General features: G+C 33.2%; 1 protein-coding gene and 1 pseudogene across 1 annotated transcript; one reads left to right on the top strand and one right to left on the bottom strand.

The window, feature by feature from the left end:
* The first annotated feature begins 6612 nt into the window (after positions 1 to 6612).
* LOC108204577 (oligopeptide transporter 3) lies at positions 6613 to 11373 on the top strand. Its single transcript, XM_017374089.2, has 6 exons — positions 6613 to 7431; positions 7647 to 7744; positions 9129 to 9698; positions 9869 to 10124; positions 10252 to 10434; positions 10548 to 11373. The coding sequence occupies exons 1-6, from the start codon at positions 6958 to 6960 to the stop codon at positions 11160 to 11162; spliced, it is 2196 nt and encodes a 731-aa protein (XP_017229578.1). The 5' UTR covers positions 6613 to 6957; the 3' UTR covers positions 11163 to 11373.
* Positions 11374 to 12041: 668 nt separating this feature from the next.
* LOC108221272 (SNF1-related protein kinase regulatory subunit beta-2-like) lies at positions 12042 to 15749 on the bottom strand (annotated as a pseudogene).
* Between the last annotated feature and the right edge of the window lie 83 nt (positions 15750 to 15832).

Raw genomic sequence — 15832 nt, forward strand, 5'->3', positions numbered from 1 at the left:
GTTTCAGACTAGCTGTGACTATTATTAATTTTAAAGATCGGTTAGTTGCAAAAGAATTACTATCTATTGTTCAAGTAGCTCATTTAAAAAAATTCCCTTCAAATCTTGTAGACCGGCACTTGTGCCTGGTTAGTCTAATTCTTGGTTTGATTTTTTTTTTTTTTTTTGTCATTTTAAAGTAGTATTTCCAAGTGATTAGTATATAATATTTTCAATTATAATTAACTCAAATGTGACGCTTTAACATTATCTTAAGTTCTTTACCATTTTATGAGAGTTTAGAATACTTGCTCAATCCCTCAATTTTCTAGGAATAGGAAATCATGTCATTCTTTTATCATTAAACTATTTATTTCTCTTGAGCATGATTGGATAGCCCAAGTGGTGGGCTTATCCTCTGTTGTCCCGGGACACCCGGGTTCGACTCTGGCTCACCCCGAGATTTATTAGAACAGATACTAAATTGTAAGGCGTATAAGCCTGCATTGTCAAAAAAAAAAACTATTTATTTCTCTCTTTTCATACTTTTTTCTTTTCCCTTACATTAATTTTCTTCTATTGGATTCAAATTTCATTATGTAATAATAACAAAAATTATAAGTAAGAATTGTTGTTAAAATCGTTATTTAACGTACTAACTGTGCCTAAATGAAAACTAAAAGTAGGCACAAAACAGTGGCCCATATCTTTTCCCACAATACCTTCCTTTCCCTAATTCCCTATTCTATAAATCCTTCATTTATTAACTAATAACACATAGTCAGTGTTGTAAAAAGCGGGAATCGGACTTAGTCGGTGAAGGCACCGTCCAGCGATTAATCGGATAATCGGAGATTAATCGGAATGATTAATCGGATCATTAATCGTAATCAATTTAATATTATTTTTTAAATTATATATATTAATATAATTATATATAGTATAAATTTATAGTCATATAAAATTAAAAGATTAATGATTCTATATAACATAAAACATGCTTTTATATACATATACAAGTCCAATCATCTCATATATAAACTTGAATTTGATTAATTCTGCGAAGAAAGATATTGCAAATTTATGTAATTAGAGTTTAGAAGCTAATATTGAAAGATTGAAAGGTAATAAAAACAACTTTAAAATCTGTGTTTTGTCATTTCCGTGCCTTTTGTTTTATTTAAAATTAAATTTAAAATTTTAAAAAAAATTCTTTTTATTTTAAATTTTTTAAATTCACCGATTTTCGACCGACTTATGGTGGTTTTGATTTCATGAGCTTTGGGAATCCCATCTAAATGTTGCCCCCTTTAAAGTTCACATTTTAACTCCTCCAACTCATAGGAGTATTCGTTAGCATGACATAAATAGTCAGATTCAGTTTCTCATTTTGACATCGCAATATTTGTCCAAAAATAGGCTATGAAAAAAAAACCTCACGTGACTCGAGCAAAATACTCCCAACATCCCAATTTAGATGAGCTTTTTGCTCATTTCACACATATTAAGAAGTATTAAATGGTTGTTTCTTTTTTCATCTTTACTCGTATTTATTGTGTGGACTTTATTTGTATATTTATTACATTGGAAATGATAAATAAGAGAGGATGAGAATGGAAAATTGTTGGTAAATATGCATTGAAAAGTGAGAGGCTAACTATTTTGAAATAAATTTTTTTATCAAAAGGATCATCTAATTTGAGATTAATTTGAGATAGAGGGAGTATAAACATAACGGAAATTTATATTATTGCAATAACTCGTATGATAGCATTTAAATAGTGATCAATTGTGAAGATCTTTTTTAAAAACAAGGATTGTTTTTGTTAAGTGAAAATAAAGTCGCATACAAATTTATTTGTTGAATGAATAATAAATGATCAGAAAACAAGAAAACAAGTTGATATGCAGAATAATGATCAAACAGGTTGATGGTACAGAAGAGGCCAAGTGCAAAAGTACAAAGTTTCATATCATCATAATTACAAGCTGAAACAAACCCGGCCCTTCTTTTTCACCCTTTGTTTCTGGGAAGATTCTTCTATTCTCATCACCTTCCGTTCACACAAAATGTGGGGTTTTTTCCACCCTGTGCCCTACAGAGTTTGGCGTGGACACGCTACTATAAGTCAGTAAATATTCTGATCAGTTGCAAAAATAAATTAATTTTGTTAGAAGATTGAATTTTTATGACAAAAGGGGGGACTAATATTAGATATTGTTTACAACAGTTTCAATAAATTTGGATGAATTTATTTTGATTAGAGATTGATTAAAGTTTTTAACTAGTACTGTAATATTTTTAGATTTTGATTCAGGCTCTTAAAATATTTTACTAAAATTATTACAATTTTTTGTTCCATTAAAGTATTGAAATTTTGATATATTTTATATAAATTTTTTTCCTAACTTGTAATCTAATGGATACTTAATTAAAGTACATGTGTTAATATTTCGTATAAGCTTCGACAAAAGCATATGTCACTTCGTATACCTTGTCAACAAAATCATACTACTCCCTCCGTTCCTTTTTAATTCTATGCGGGGAACGGAGAAAAAAAAAATTTATGTTTCAAGACGGGTATAGAATTCGGGGATCTTGGCTGGGATAACACTCCCCAACCCCTGAAGTGTCCTCGTGCCCTTTTATTTCGAATTAGTTTATTTTTAATTTTTTGTGATTGGTTTAATTATAAATTATAAATTGTTTCTTCTATAATTTTCAGAAATTTAAAATACATATTAAAGATAATTTATTTGTATTTTTATTAATATAAATTTAATAATATTTTTTAAATATGTAGATTTTGAGTCAAAATTAAACTAATCTAATTGTGAAAAGTGGAACGGAATGCTAGTTAAAGCCAAAGTAGTAGTTCGTGTTATGAATCCAAATCCCCATACATGAGGAAAGATTGGCTTATATATTACTCCCTCCGCCCCCTGAGTAGTATAGGACGGGGATGCGGCACGGATTTTAATGCTCCTGTAAAATGTAGTTGTGTAATTTATTTTTAAAAATTTCTTTTTCTGAATTAAAGTTTGGATGTTATATTTTTATTCAAAAAAAAATCTCAAAAATAAGTTACAGAACTATATTTTATAAGAGTATTGAAATGCGTGTCGAGCAGTTGAAAAGAAACGTATACAATTAAATGGGACAGAGGGAGTATAATTTTAAAACTAAAAGATGCGTTCTGAAAATGAGAAAATTAGAATAAATGTCTCTTTATCATCCAAATATGTACTTATAATAGGGAAGTATGTACTTACAATAAAGAAATGATCCATTAAACAAAAGCAAGTAGTTCTTAAAAATCTTCCAAGAAATGGCAAAACTAGTACTTCTATATATATAAACTCATGAATGAAGGATAGTAAAAATAATAGTTCTATCATCATCGAACAGACCCGAGCACTCGCATCGGTGAGAGTCCTCCTAGTGTTGCAAAGTGGGACCATTTTGGTTGAGAGTCAAACAAGTGGACCCCAACTAATCGGAACTTTAATTATCTGAATTCAAAAATGTAGTTTTTCCATGTATCTTTCTTGATGGTTAATACTCATAGTCAAATTTATCAACAATGAAATGTAAAAATTTGTAAGATATATTTTAAAACAAAAATTGAAAGAAATAGATGAGACAAAGGTATTATTATTTATAATTTTTACATTTATAATTACCCAATTATGTACTTTATGATCAATGAAAATGTACACCAATCAGTAATTTATATAATACCACATCTTCATGTTAATTATATGAAATAGTTAAAGTTATTATCCATAATTTTTAAAATTTTATATTCTAAACACAATGTTGCATTCTGATGATAAATCCTGAATGAATTAACACGTCTACTGCCATGTTGGATTAGTTTAGGCAAGACGAGCACAAAAGTGTGGTGAACTCTTTATGCCACATGCCATCCGTACGCTCAAAAAGCAAGCACCATCATTAATATTTGATTACTTTATTGTTGTAATTAGTGCATGGTCAACTAAAAATTCATTTACATTTTCTTATTTTGATATTGTTCAGACTCACTCATCCACCGTGATCAAGTTTTTCCCACTTTACTGGCCGCTTAGATCCTTTTTAACATGTGCATGAGTACTGATTTGCTACTAATATCTTTTGCATGGCTTTAGAGGATTACATAAGTCCCACAAAACTACCTCGTGATATTATAACTCTTTCATATCTATTCATATATATTATATTTATTTATATATTATAATATTAAACATGACAAATAAACAATTTAGTTATGAAAGGTTATCATATCAAGAAAATTAGAAACTATTGCGAATCATTTTAAAGGCAATAATACCAAAAATATTTTAAAGACAATAATATTTTAAAAATTATTATATCAGAAAAGTTAAAAAACAAGCAAAAAGTTAATAGCATCATGATATTTTAAATCATATATAAAATTACATATTTTTTACGGATAACCTTACATTCACTTATCTCTCTCTGAGCGTGTTTGTGCATGTTTTAAGTCAAGATTTGAAGTTGTCTCCGTTTTAAGTTGAAAATTGTAATTTGTGTGATAAGTCGAAAACTGACTTAAAATCAGAAATTGACTTAAAATCATGAGTTAGTTTGATATGTTTTTTCCAATGATTTAATTATTATTTTTTTTATAAGAGATACTCATGAATCACTTTTATTTATTATTATTATATATATATTTAATAACCTATAAATTATTACCAAGTAAAAATTATCTCATGAAATATTATAAACTCCCAACTTATCATATTAAGTCACGTTAAGTCATAAATTACAATTCTAAACTTAGGCAAACACGTTTTTATATAACAAAAGGGAGAGAAATTTGCAAAAATACCCATATTTTGAAGCATATTTTCAAAAATATAGTTGAAGTTGCATATGAGATTTCAATATAATTGATTTTCAGATTATTGGCGTTGCAAGCAACATTACACCGTATTTTTGAAAATATTTTTATAATTTAGTTATTTTTAGAAAAATATCCTAAAAAGAATTTACCGTGTGAAAAGAAATAGGAAAAAAAATTACTTCTTTATCAAGAAGTTTTGAATTCAGATTTAACTAAAAATTCTCTGCGGTGTCCAATTTTTGGTGATGGATACATGTTTATTTTGACTTCGGACCAGTCAAATTGACTGTATCTCGATTGAAATTTACATTTATCATATGATTTAAAAAAAATTATATCATTAGAAAGTATATTTAGACTATTTTAATATATAATTTTCAGATTTTAAAAATAATGAATAGATAATTATAATATTTAGTCAAAAATTGGTCATTTAATCTTTTGAAAAACAAAACGACCATGTAAATGGGAAGGAGAGAGTAACAAACAAATAAGAGCAAGTCTAATATGTTACTTATCTCGTTACCTATTAATAATATAAAATAATAAATGCTCGTGAGTCTTAGTGATTTAGGGAATCGATTTTTAGTGTCACTCCAATAGCAATCTCTATATTTGTTTCCTTAATTATTATTTTAATTTGAGGGAAAGAAGGGGAAAAGTAAAGAAAGGAGGAGAGAGACGAATTTTTTTATTGAGATATATTAAACATGTAAGTGTCACAACTAGGTTCCTTAAATATATAATAAAGAATTCAAATTCTAAAAAACAAAGATCCTGTATTGATTAACAACTCCAACAATAATCTCTATTTGTGTTCTCTATCATTATTAATCCCTCCGTCCCATTTTAGTTGTCACATTTCTATTTTTGTTGGTCAAATTGACTAATTTTTGACCAAAGATTATAAGTCAATTTTTCATTATTTTAAAAAACTGAAAATTACATCTTAAAGTAGATTAAAAGTTATTTCCGGTGACATATTTTTTTTATTTTTTCAATTGATAAAATATTAATAAATTTCAGTCAAATCTTGGTCAATTTGACCGGCACAAAACCAAACGTGACAACTAAAATGGGACGGAGAGAGTATAGTATTAAATTCAAATTCTTTTAACAAAAAGATAATAAGAATAAAGTGGGAAAGAGTGTCCAAAAAGTGAAAGTTGAATATTTTATAATTAAAAAAAGGAATGGGTTAGGAATTACCTATTTATGATGAATGAAAAGTGGATCCTAAAGTATAAGGAATGAGTAGGGACTCTGCTGGAGTGAATTTTTGCTCATATTACTCAAAATTTTAGCTTAAGATCTCATATAACTAATCTGCTGGAGATGCTCTAATGATTAGAGATTACCTAAAAATAGGTAATGTCTAGAAAATTTGAGGATATACTAGTGATTGGAATAATCACTAGAATAGTTGGAGCACCTCTATTTCTGATACATTACCTGAATGTGAGTTTAGGAACTCATTTAGATAAAGTATTGAACTTTTTAATATTTGTACTATTAAACATATTCATTATGACCAAAAAAAAACTATTAAACATATTTATGGAGAGCACATGGTATCTTTTTTAGAATAATTTCTCGATGAATCATTTAAAAAGTATATTGTCTAATAATATGGTGGACCCATGAAGCAAATTACCTGAATTTTTTTGTCATACATGGTAACAAAAGTGTGGTAAAAGCTGAGCTGGCAAGTGAATGAGCGTGGACTTGTAGTCCACGACAGTGAAACAATATATGATTCATAACAAAACTGCGAAAGACTCGTGACTATGTTGTGCCCAGAAACTGCTCTCTTTATACCAGACTTATTATACATACAATTATACACACTCTCTCCACTATCTCATTCTGTGTGCCGTTTCCACACATAACCTACGTACATGTTTCTTCTCACTGGATGCATATTTCTATAAATACCCACAATTATTCTGCATTATCCCATATTAATATCTCTCTTACCAAATACAAACAGAGAGAGATTAACAGAAACAGAGAGAGATTGGGAGAGAGTGGGAGAGAGTGGGAGAGATTGGGAGAGATTGACAGAGAGTGGGAGAGATTGGGAGTGAGAGAGATTTAGAGAGAGATGAAGCAACAGCAGCAAGACACGGCGGTGCCGGAGGAGAGATGCTCGGTGGAAGAGGTGGCCCTGGTGGTTCCAGAAACAGATGACACATCTCTCCCTGTGATGACATTCAGGGCATGGTTCTTGGGGCTCACATCATGCATAATTCTCATTTTCTTGAACACTTTCTTCATATACAGGACACAGCCCCTGGCTATATCAGCCATACTCATGCAGATTGCTGTGTTGCCTGTGGGGAAACTCATGGCGGCTACTCTCCCCACAAAGAGTTATAGTTTGATGGGGAGGAGTTTCAGTTTGAATCCAGGGCCTTTTAATATGAAGGAGCATGTGATTATCACTGTGTTTGCTAATTGTGGGTTTTCCATGGGTGGTGGTGATGCTTATTCTATTGGTGCTATTACTGTTATGAAGGCTTATTATAAACAATCCTTGAGTTTCCTTTGTGCCATCATTCTTGTCCTTACTACTCAGGTACTATTTCTTTCCCATTTTTTTGATTTTAAGGTACAATTCTTGATTATATGCATTCAATTGAATTTAGTAAATAAGGCCAATTCCCTTTTCTTTTCTTTTCTTTTTTTATGTTTGAAGTCATCTTTACTTTATTTGTTTTGAATTTTTTGAAGTTCTATTTCTTTTCTTTGATTTGAGATTTGTGAAACTGAAGAATTGCAATTGCTATGTAGATTGTTGGTTATGGATGGGCTGGTATGTTGAGGAGGTACTTGGTTGATCCGGTTGAGATGTGGTGGCCTTCAATTGTGGCACAGGTCTCTCTGTTCAGGTATGTCTTGCTCGTTTAAATTCTAGTAATCTTATCGTTGATAATCTGTGCTAATGTTATGATTTGTATGCCAAATCCTTGGTGATTTTCTTTCGGGATTTGTACTGAATTCCCAGTTACTATGTTTTCAGTTGCCTTGTGTTATTGAGTCTTCTGTGATTTTCTTTAATAATTTGTGCTGAACTTTTTGATTATATCAGTACATGTTTAATTGCTTATATAATTTGGTTTTCTGTGATTTTCTTTTGAAAATTTCTGCTAAAGTTTCAAACTTTAAAGTTTACGATGACCTTATCATAATTATCTTTCTAAGAGTTATGCTTAGGTACTGAATTGTGATAAAGTTTCACTCTTTTTGTTTACAATTGCCTTGATATCTTGAAAATGACTGTTAAACATTTAGTCAAGGCGGAACTGTATAGATGACTTGGTTTCATAGAAGATGATTGATATTTTTAATTGAATGGATGGAATACTTTTGAATTTTCTTTGGCTAAAAGAATATAATCTTCTGTGGGACATATTCATCTTGGTACAAAATGTTCTTTTGGATTCCACTTGAATTGGCACATATTGTAAGAATTTCAAATGCATTATGCATGTAACAGAACAATATATATTTTCTAATTAATAGCCAAGGGAGCATACTTACAAAATACCTTCTATCACTGTTTTGATTGATAAGTTTCTTCCTGTTCTAATTTTCTTTTCATTCATGCAGATCTCAATCAATTGCTAATATTCTAAAAATTGTCCGTTATCTTCTAATAAAAGTCTTAAATGAAGCACATATTCTTCATGTTTCCCATTTAGTTTGTATTTAGAACTTATTGGCTGACCTATTACAAGGTGCTAACAATATATTCCCCCTTTCGAGCTAAAGAGGTAAGACATCCAAAGAAATGCTCATAAATTCACAATCATCCAGTTGGATGAAAACAACTGCCACATGCTTCTGTTGCCTGTGGGTGCAGTGTATCTTTCAAGAGCTAAGGGTGATATTCTAATTATATAGTAATATGATGCTACAGACAGGAAGATCGAACCATTTGCACGAAGCATTTTCATTGTCATATTCCAACAAAGTTCACATAAAGCATAAGTTTGTAGTGTATTTTGCTGTACATAGTCTTATAGCCATACTTCATCTGTGTGCTGAAGTCAGTCTATGTCTTTACTTAAATTTCACAAGTATCTAAATGGAATTAAATGAATATGCATGTGCTTCCTTTTTTTTAATTTCCTTGCAATATTCTTGGAATTAAAAGTTGTTTCAGTCTAGCTAAAGTTGGAATTTGTAAAATAAAAGAAAGAAGCAACTACAGGTCAATCTAAATATAAAATACACATACTTACACTTTTGTTTTTTTTTTTTTTGTAACAGAGCACTTCATGAGAAGGAAACAAACAAGAAGGGTCTGACTCGGATGCGATTTTTCCTTATTTTCCTGGTTGCCAGTTTTGTTTATTATGCACTTCCGGGTTATCTATTTCCAATGCTGACATTCTTCTCATGGGTCTGTTGGGTATGGCCTCGCAGTATCACTGCTCAGCAAATTGGTTCTGGTCACAATGGACTTGGGGTTGGTGCCTTTACAATTGATTGGGCTGGAATCTCAGCTTATCATGGAAGCCCCCTAGTTACACCATGGACTTCCATTCTCAATGTTGGAGCTGGTTTTATCATGTTTATATACATAATTGTTCCTCTTTGTTACTGGAAGTTTAACACTTTCGATGCACAGAGATTTCCCATATTTTCTAACAAGCTTTTTACTGCTTCCGGCCACGAATATGATACTACCAAGATTCTGACCTCTCAGTTTGATCTGAACATTGCTGCTTATGAGAAATATAGCAAGCTCTATCTGAGCCCTCTGTTTGCCCTATCAATTGGATCAGGATTCTTGAGGTTTACTGCTACCCTCACCCATGTTGCGCTATTCAATGGCAGGTATGCGCTCTAGTTATGATTCTGAATGTCAGACACACTTCTTTCTTATAAAATATTTCGTATCACTGGCTTACTAATGTTGTCTGAGGCTTAGAATATAATCAAACTTTAGCACAAGCAATTCTTTGAATCATAATCAACTGGGTGAATTCGTGGTTTCTGTTGTTCAGGGATATATGGAATCAAAGCAGGTCTGCAGTGAAGAATACCAAAGTAGATATCCATACGAAGTTGATGAAAAGTTACAAAGGGGTGCCTCAGTGGTGGTACCTTATCTTATTAGCAGGGAGCATCGCGTTGTCACTCTTAATGTTGTTTGTGTGGCAAAATGATATACAGCTGCCATGGTGGGGTATGCTTTTGGCGTTTTTCTTAGCATTTATAGTTACCCTTCCGATAGGAGTTATCCAAGCAACTACCAACCAGGTAACATAGCTGAACTTTTCTCCATCATCCTTGACATGTAGATGACCGCAATTGTTTTAGTTGTCGTGCAAATTATATCTTCAACTACATGGCTATTTTGTAATTAGCATTTTCAACAATTTTGCAGCAACCTGGATATGACATAATTGCTCAATTTATAATTGGGTATCTTCTGCCTGGAAAACCCATCGCCAACCTGATTTTCAAGATATACGGAAGAATCAGCACTGTCCATGCTCTCTCCTTCTTATCTGACCTTAAACTAGGGCACTACATGAAGATTCCACCACGATGCATGTACACTGCTCAGGTTTGTGACACTAGTATATGTGAAATAAAACCACCAGTTCTATTTTTTTTGGTTTAGAGTATCTACCATTCTTCTACTATTTTAGTTTTTCTCATGTCTATTCCTTTTTCCAGCTGGTGGGTACTCTAGTTGCTGGCACAGTAAATCTTGCAGTCTCATGGTGGATGTTAGAGAACATAAAGGATCTCTGTGATATAGAATCAGCACATCCAGATAGCCCTTGGACCTGTCCCAAATTCAGAGTCACCTTTGATGCCTCCGTCATCTGGGGCCTGATTGGACCAGAGCGTTTGTTTGGATCAGGAGGATTGTACAGAAACTTGGTATGGTTATTCCTAGTGGGAGCTCTTTTGCCAGTACCAGTTTGGATTTTGAGCAAAGTCTATCCAGACAAGAAATGGATTCCACTTATAAACATACCAGTTATATCATATGGCTTTGCTGGAATGCCACCAGCAACACCTACAAACATTGCTAGCTGGCTTATCACAGGATTCTTCTTCAACTTTTTTGTGTTCAAGTATCGGAAAGGATGGTGGCAGAGATATAACTATGTTCTGTCTGCTGCATTGGATGCGGGGACAGCATTCATGGGTGTTCTCCTGTTCTTTGCTCTGCAGAATGAAGGCATAAATCTGAAGTGGTGGGGAACGGAGCTTGACCATTGTCCGTTGGCAACTTGTCCAACTGCGCCTGGCATCAGTGTTCCTGGATGCCCCGTTTTCTAGTTGCCTGCAGATCATAGCCCATGTATAGAAGAAAGGAATGGGTAGTAAAAACACAAGATGGAATGAAGATCACTATTTAGTAGTCTTATTAAAGCAAGTGCTAGTGTCTAATAGCCTTTAGACTATTGAAGTGAGCAATTTATCTTTATCTTGTATCAGTTGAATTGTGTTGGGCACAGCTCTGATGTTACAATTTTCTGTTCCTTGATCACAGTTGATGTTTGCTCTTGATATAATCTTTGCATGGCCATTGGTAATGCCGTTTGTTATCATTGCTACTATCAAGTTTAAGCACACCATCCGCCGAAAAGTGTTGGTCGTGGGTGTCACAAATTTGCAGAAAAAGGTACCAAATATCATCGTCGGAGAAGATGGTCCTGACCTATCACTTTACAATCCAAAACGCTAGATCGTGCAGCTTTTATTTTCATTTTCTTCTTAGCTACATGATCACATTATATTAAAAAAATATACTAAGCTTTTGCTTAATCATTCCAATTATCTTGTTAATCTTGAAATAATACTTCTAAACTCTGATTCCAGCTTTTTATTATATAACTGCAAATAATCAATATTGCTCTCCTACTTCCTCACCAGTAGTCACCACCACTCCTGGAAATTGTTTTTGCTAAGAAAAAAGACAACTTTACACGCCAACTTTATTTCGGTCTATTAGGTCCGGACTGAATGGACCGAATTTTCAGAAAATTAGGACCGAACCGAACCGAATTTACACGGTTCGGTTCGGTTTTTCGGTTCCGGTTCGGTTTTGCTCACCCCTACCAACAAAATTACCTAAGCTGACTTTTTTTGTCACGACAAACCACCTACTGTATATGGTTTCTTGACCTCCATAATAACACAGCTTTTAACCAACACCATAATGAGAGATTATGTGTTTTGAGTTGATCAAATTATTGATCAAACTAATTGCTCTTTCAAACCGGGGTAAAGCCAATAATACCGAATTCACAATAATTTGTCGGTATCACATATAATATCATTACCAATTCTGATGACGTCCAATGTATGTTTATTGTCACCTCTGTTTGGATTTGTAAAGCACAACCATCACATACTTGGACAAAAAACGATGTGTAGAACCTAGTACCACCACCGAAGGGCTGGCTCTCCCCTTTTGCCCGTAAAGATGGTTAAGCACTACATGCTGAGGTCTTGAAGGCGGTTGAATCTCCATCTGGTAAGAAGACACCGTTAAGCAAAGTCATTTGTAGGTGAGGAGGAACTAATGGTGGCTCCTTCGCAAAGTCCTCAGCACTGAGCTTTGTGTTGTTGTAGCTTGAATCGGGGGACTGGAGGTTCAGAACCAGCTATGCTTTCAATATCCTCCGAATGTATTCCTGCACAAGTGACAATATTGCATGAATAAGAAACCAGGAGCATGTGCTCTGTCTACTAGAAGTCTAGAAGCATGTGTGTGTGCTTGAAGGCTATACATACAGGGAAGAACCCTTGTTAAGTGGCAGATGCAAGGCAGGCCAATATATAAGTTAACTACTAATCAACTAATAAGAACACTCAGAAACATCATTAACATGGGACTGACAAGGGCCTGACAGTAAGCTAAGACTTCTGCAGTTCTGATCAATTCTTATTTAACAAAAGTAACCACTTGGGCTTATCCAATCGCGCTCAACCCAGATCACTATTAATATGCATATGGATCACTGATTTTAGCGATTAGTGTGAACCAAAGCAGGGACAAGAAAGATTAACAAAAAAAACAAGGACGGTAGGGATGAGCAGAGGAAACGAGATAAACAATAAAATACAGAGATGACGATGGCAATAAGCTAGAAGCCTAGAACATATAGCCAGGATATTCTGGCTGGTCAAAAGCATAACAAGCAACCTCAGTCAGTCTGTCAGAGAAGAATCCTCGTCATTTCGTTAGCCACTTTAACAATAACGAGCCCATTGGAGTTGATCTAAGAGAAAACAACTTAATGCCACTATTGACGAGAAACTAGGCAAGGTAGAGCTAGATGTTAAGCATAAAACTGTTTTGTACACATCACTGATATTACTGTTTTTCCGAAGATATATTGAAGATGTGAAAATTGGACCAGCAACATGAGACGACATAGAATCAGCATATAAAACATCACTGCATTATTGAGTACTACATCTAAACACACAATGCTCACAGACATAAGAATATGCAAACTGTTTGCTGGTGACTCTGGAAATTTCAAAATATTTTTCAAAGCAGAACTAGATTTAAGACAAGAAATGAATGATTTGAGGGAAAAAACTTATGCTGAAAGTTAATAGATGTCATCAAAAGAGTTACAGTACTATAATGCTAAGATGTTCAATAGCTAGCTGTCAGAAATACCTTCAAGCAAGCATTCTATGTAAACAGAGGAGTAGGATATCCTCTCAAGGAGTTAACTAAAATATCACTTGTAGTAGGATATCCTCTACCTCCTTCGCACAAATGTCAATTGCTGCTGCAACAGTAGCGACCAAGTTTCCAAAGGGTGACAGAAATCCAGCATTTCGTTCTTTCTCAGACCATGAGTGAGCTCTATTTAAATATTCTTTAAAGGTTTTAACTTAGTTATACTAGGGCTTTGAGCAGGTGTTACAAATTGCTCGCTTTAGGTCTACAGACCAGAGATTTTTAAATAGGTTCCAGCCTATTTTAATCTCATTCTGTCCAAAGAATAAATATGCTTAATGTGTGTAGTTGTCTAGTTGAAGTTATATTTGTCTTTGCTAATTAGGGCTGTAAAATGATCCGGGTGATCCCGGGTACCCCTCTGCTCAAGTACCGGATCATATTATTTTTAGCTTGTCCAGATTTGGGTCCGGGATCGTTTTATTCGGATCTAAACCGATCCCGGGTATTTGAGATTCGAATCTGAACCGGATATGATCCAGTATCGTATTTTCTATTTTTTAACCGGGTAGTTTATGATCCATCGAATATGAACCGGATATGATCCACTAACACTAAGTATCATTATTATTTCATTTGTTCAAATAACTATCATTAGTCTAAGTAAACATAATATTATAAAGTATAATAATTTTAAATTAAAACTTATAGTTATATATTGATATATATCATCTATTAAATATATATGAAGATAATAAGTATGATCACATTAAATAAATCATAGCTTATGAAGATATAAACTTAAATAAGATATTAAAATTTTATAAAATGATAACTATTTACTTGCAAATATGATGGTGTTAAAATATAATATGTATATGAGTTTGAATCGAATATGAACCACGGATCATATTCGGTTATTCGGGTAGGATCATATTATGAAAAGTTATATGAGCCCGAATCTGAGCGGGTATAAGTGTGCTCGTATCAGGGATCATATATTATACGGGCTTAATTTTTCCGCCAGATTTGGATCGTTTTCAAAACGAATATGAGACATGTATCATATTTTCGAGCCGGATATGAGCCGAGACACCGGATAGTCCGTATCGATTTACAGCCCTATTGCTAATATGTGTTTATCGCATGAAAACTACTGAGCAATATAACTAGGTAACTAAGACTTGTTCTGAATATTCCTGTGTAACTTCACAAGCAGAAACAAAAAAAATCATGTATATGAGTAATGGTCAACAATTTAACATCATTAGTCCATCATTTGATCCACAGCAGACACAAAATAGGCTGCTTGGCAAGAGCTGTACTGCAGAGGAGTATTTTGTATTGTATACTAAAACACCGATTCCTCCTAAAATTTCGACATTATATTATGAATATGACGAAAAGGAATATAGAGAACAAGGCAGAGCAAAAATGGGATGGATTATATAGCTTAAAAGCCATCAGCTTAGTAAAGTTAGTTTACAATATTGAGGTGCTAAATGTCCACAAGCACCTAATAGGAGGCAAGAATGGTTACATTGTCTAATACTAGTAAATAGAAAGAAAATTAAAATTAATTGCAAATCAGTATGTTGTAGGAGTTGCCTGCATCATCCTGGGTCCATGGCAATTGGCAAGTCAGGTGCATACTTCCATTGTCCGTTGACAATAAACCTCTACTGGTAAACACCTGATCGGAGAACTTTCATAATAGTGAAGTCTTTTTCTAATCTTTGCAACGGTTTCCTGATTACCATAAGAAGTTAGCGGTCAATTGCTCAATTTGCAACAAATAGGTTCAGGTTATATAATTCTTCATGAAGGAAACAGAGGTTTTTACCTTGTTTTCCAATCATCCCATGATCCCTCCACAAACACTTCCTTGGCATCATAGCTCCATGTTATCATTGTCTGAATTCCTTGTTCATGAGACATATCTCCAAATTCACATGTGGTTTGCATATATGAGGGGATTGGAATGTGCATCTCCTCCGGTCTTTGCAAAGGAACCACTGGGGCCTGGAAAAAGCATAACAAAAGCAAGAACTTGGTGATCATCCAAAAGCTACATGTACTACTAAACAAAAGGAACAACTTTGCCTAAATATAATGTAAAGAAGCAACATATTTTAACATGATCACAGTATTACACTTTTTCTCTAAGAATTAAAAAACACAGATCAAGGTTATCTGAATAAATTTAAACCTTTCTAATCAAATTCTTCGAACTAAAAGTGGTATCCATCAGAAACAACCTTTTTCAGTCTCAAATAAAATTTCTGAATTTAAGCAACAATTATAA

The sequence above is a fragment of the Daucus carota genome, chromosome 1, assembly GCF_001625215.2.
Source record: "Daucus carota subsp. sativus chromosome 1, DH1 v3.0, whole genome shotgun sequence".
In the NCBI taxonomy this organism is placed as follows: domain Eukaryota; kingdom Viridiplantae; phylum Streptophyta; class Magnoliopsida; order Apiales; family Apiaceae; genus Daucus; species Daucus carota.

Bases quoted from the DNA above. Each gene is read 5' to 3' on its own strand.
- LOC108204577 (XM_017374089.2), top strand. From the start codon at position 6,958: ATGAAGCAACAGCAGCAAGACACGGCGGTGCCGGAGGAGAGATGCTCG. The intron at 7,432-7,646 runs GTACTATTTCTT...ATTGCTATGTAG, and splicing joins TTCTTGTCCTTACTACTCAG to ATTGTTGGTTATGGATGGGC. The intron at 9,699-9,868 runs GTATGCGCTCTA...TCTGTTGTTCAG, and splicing joins GTTGCGCTATTCAATGGCAG to GGATATATGGAATCAAAGCA.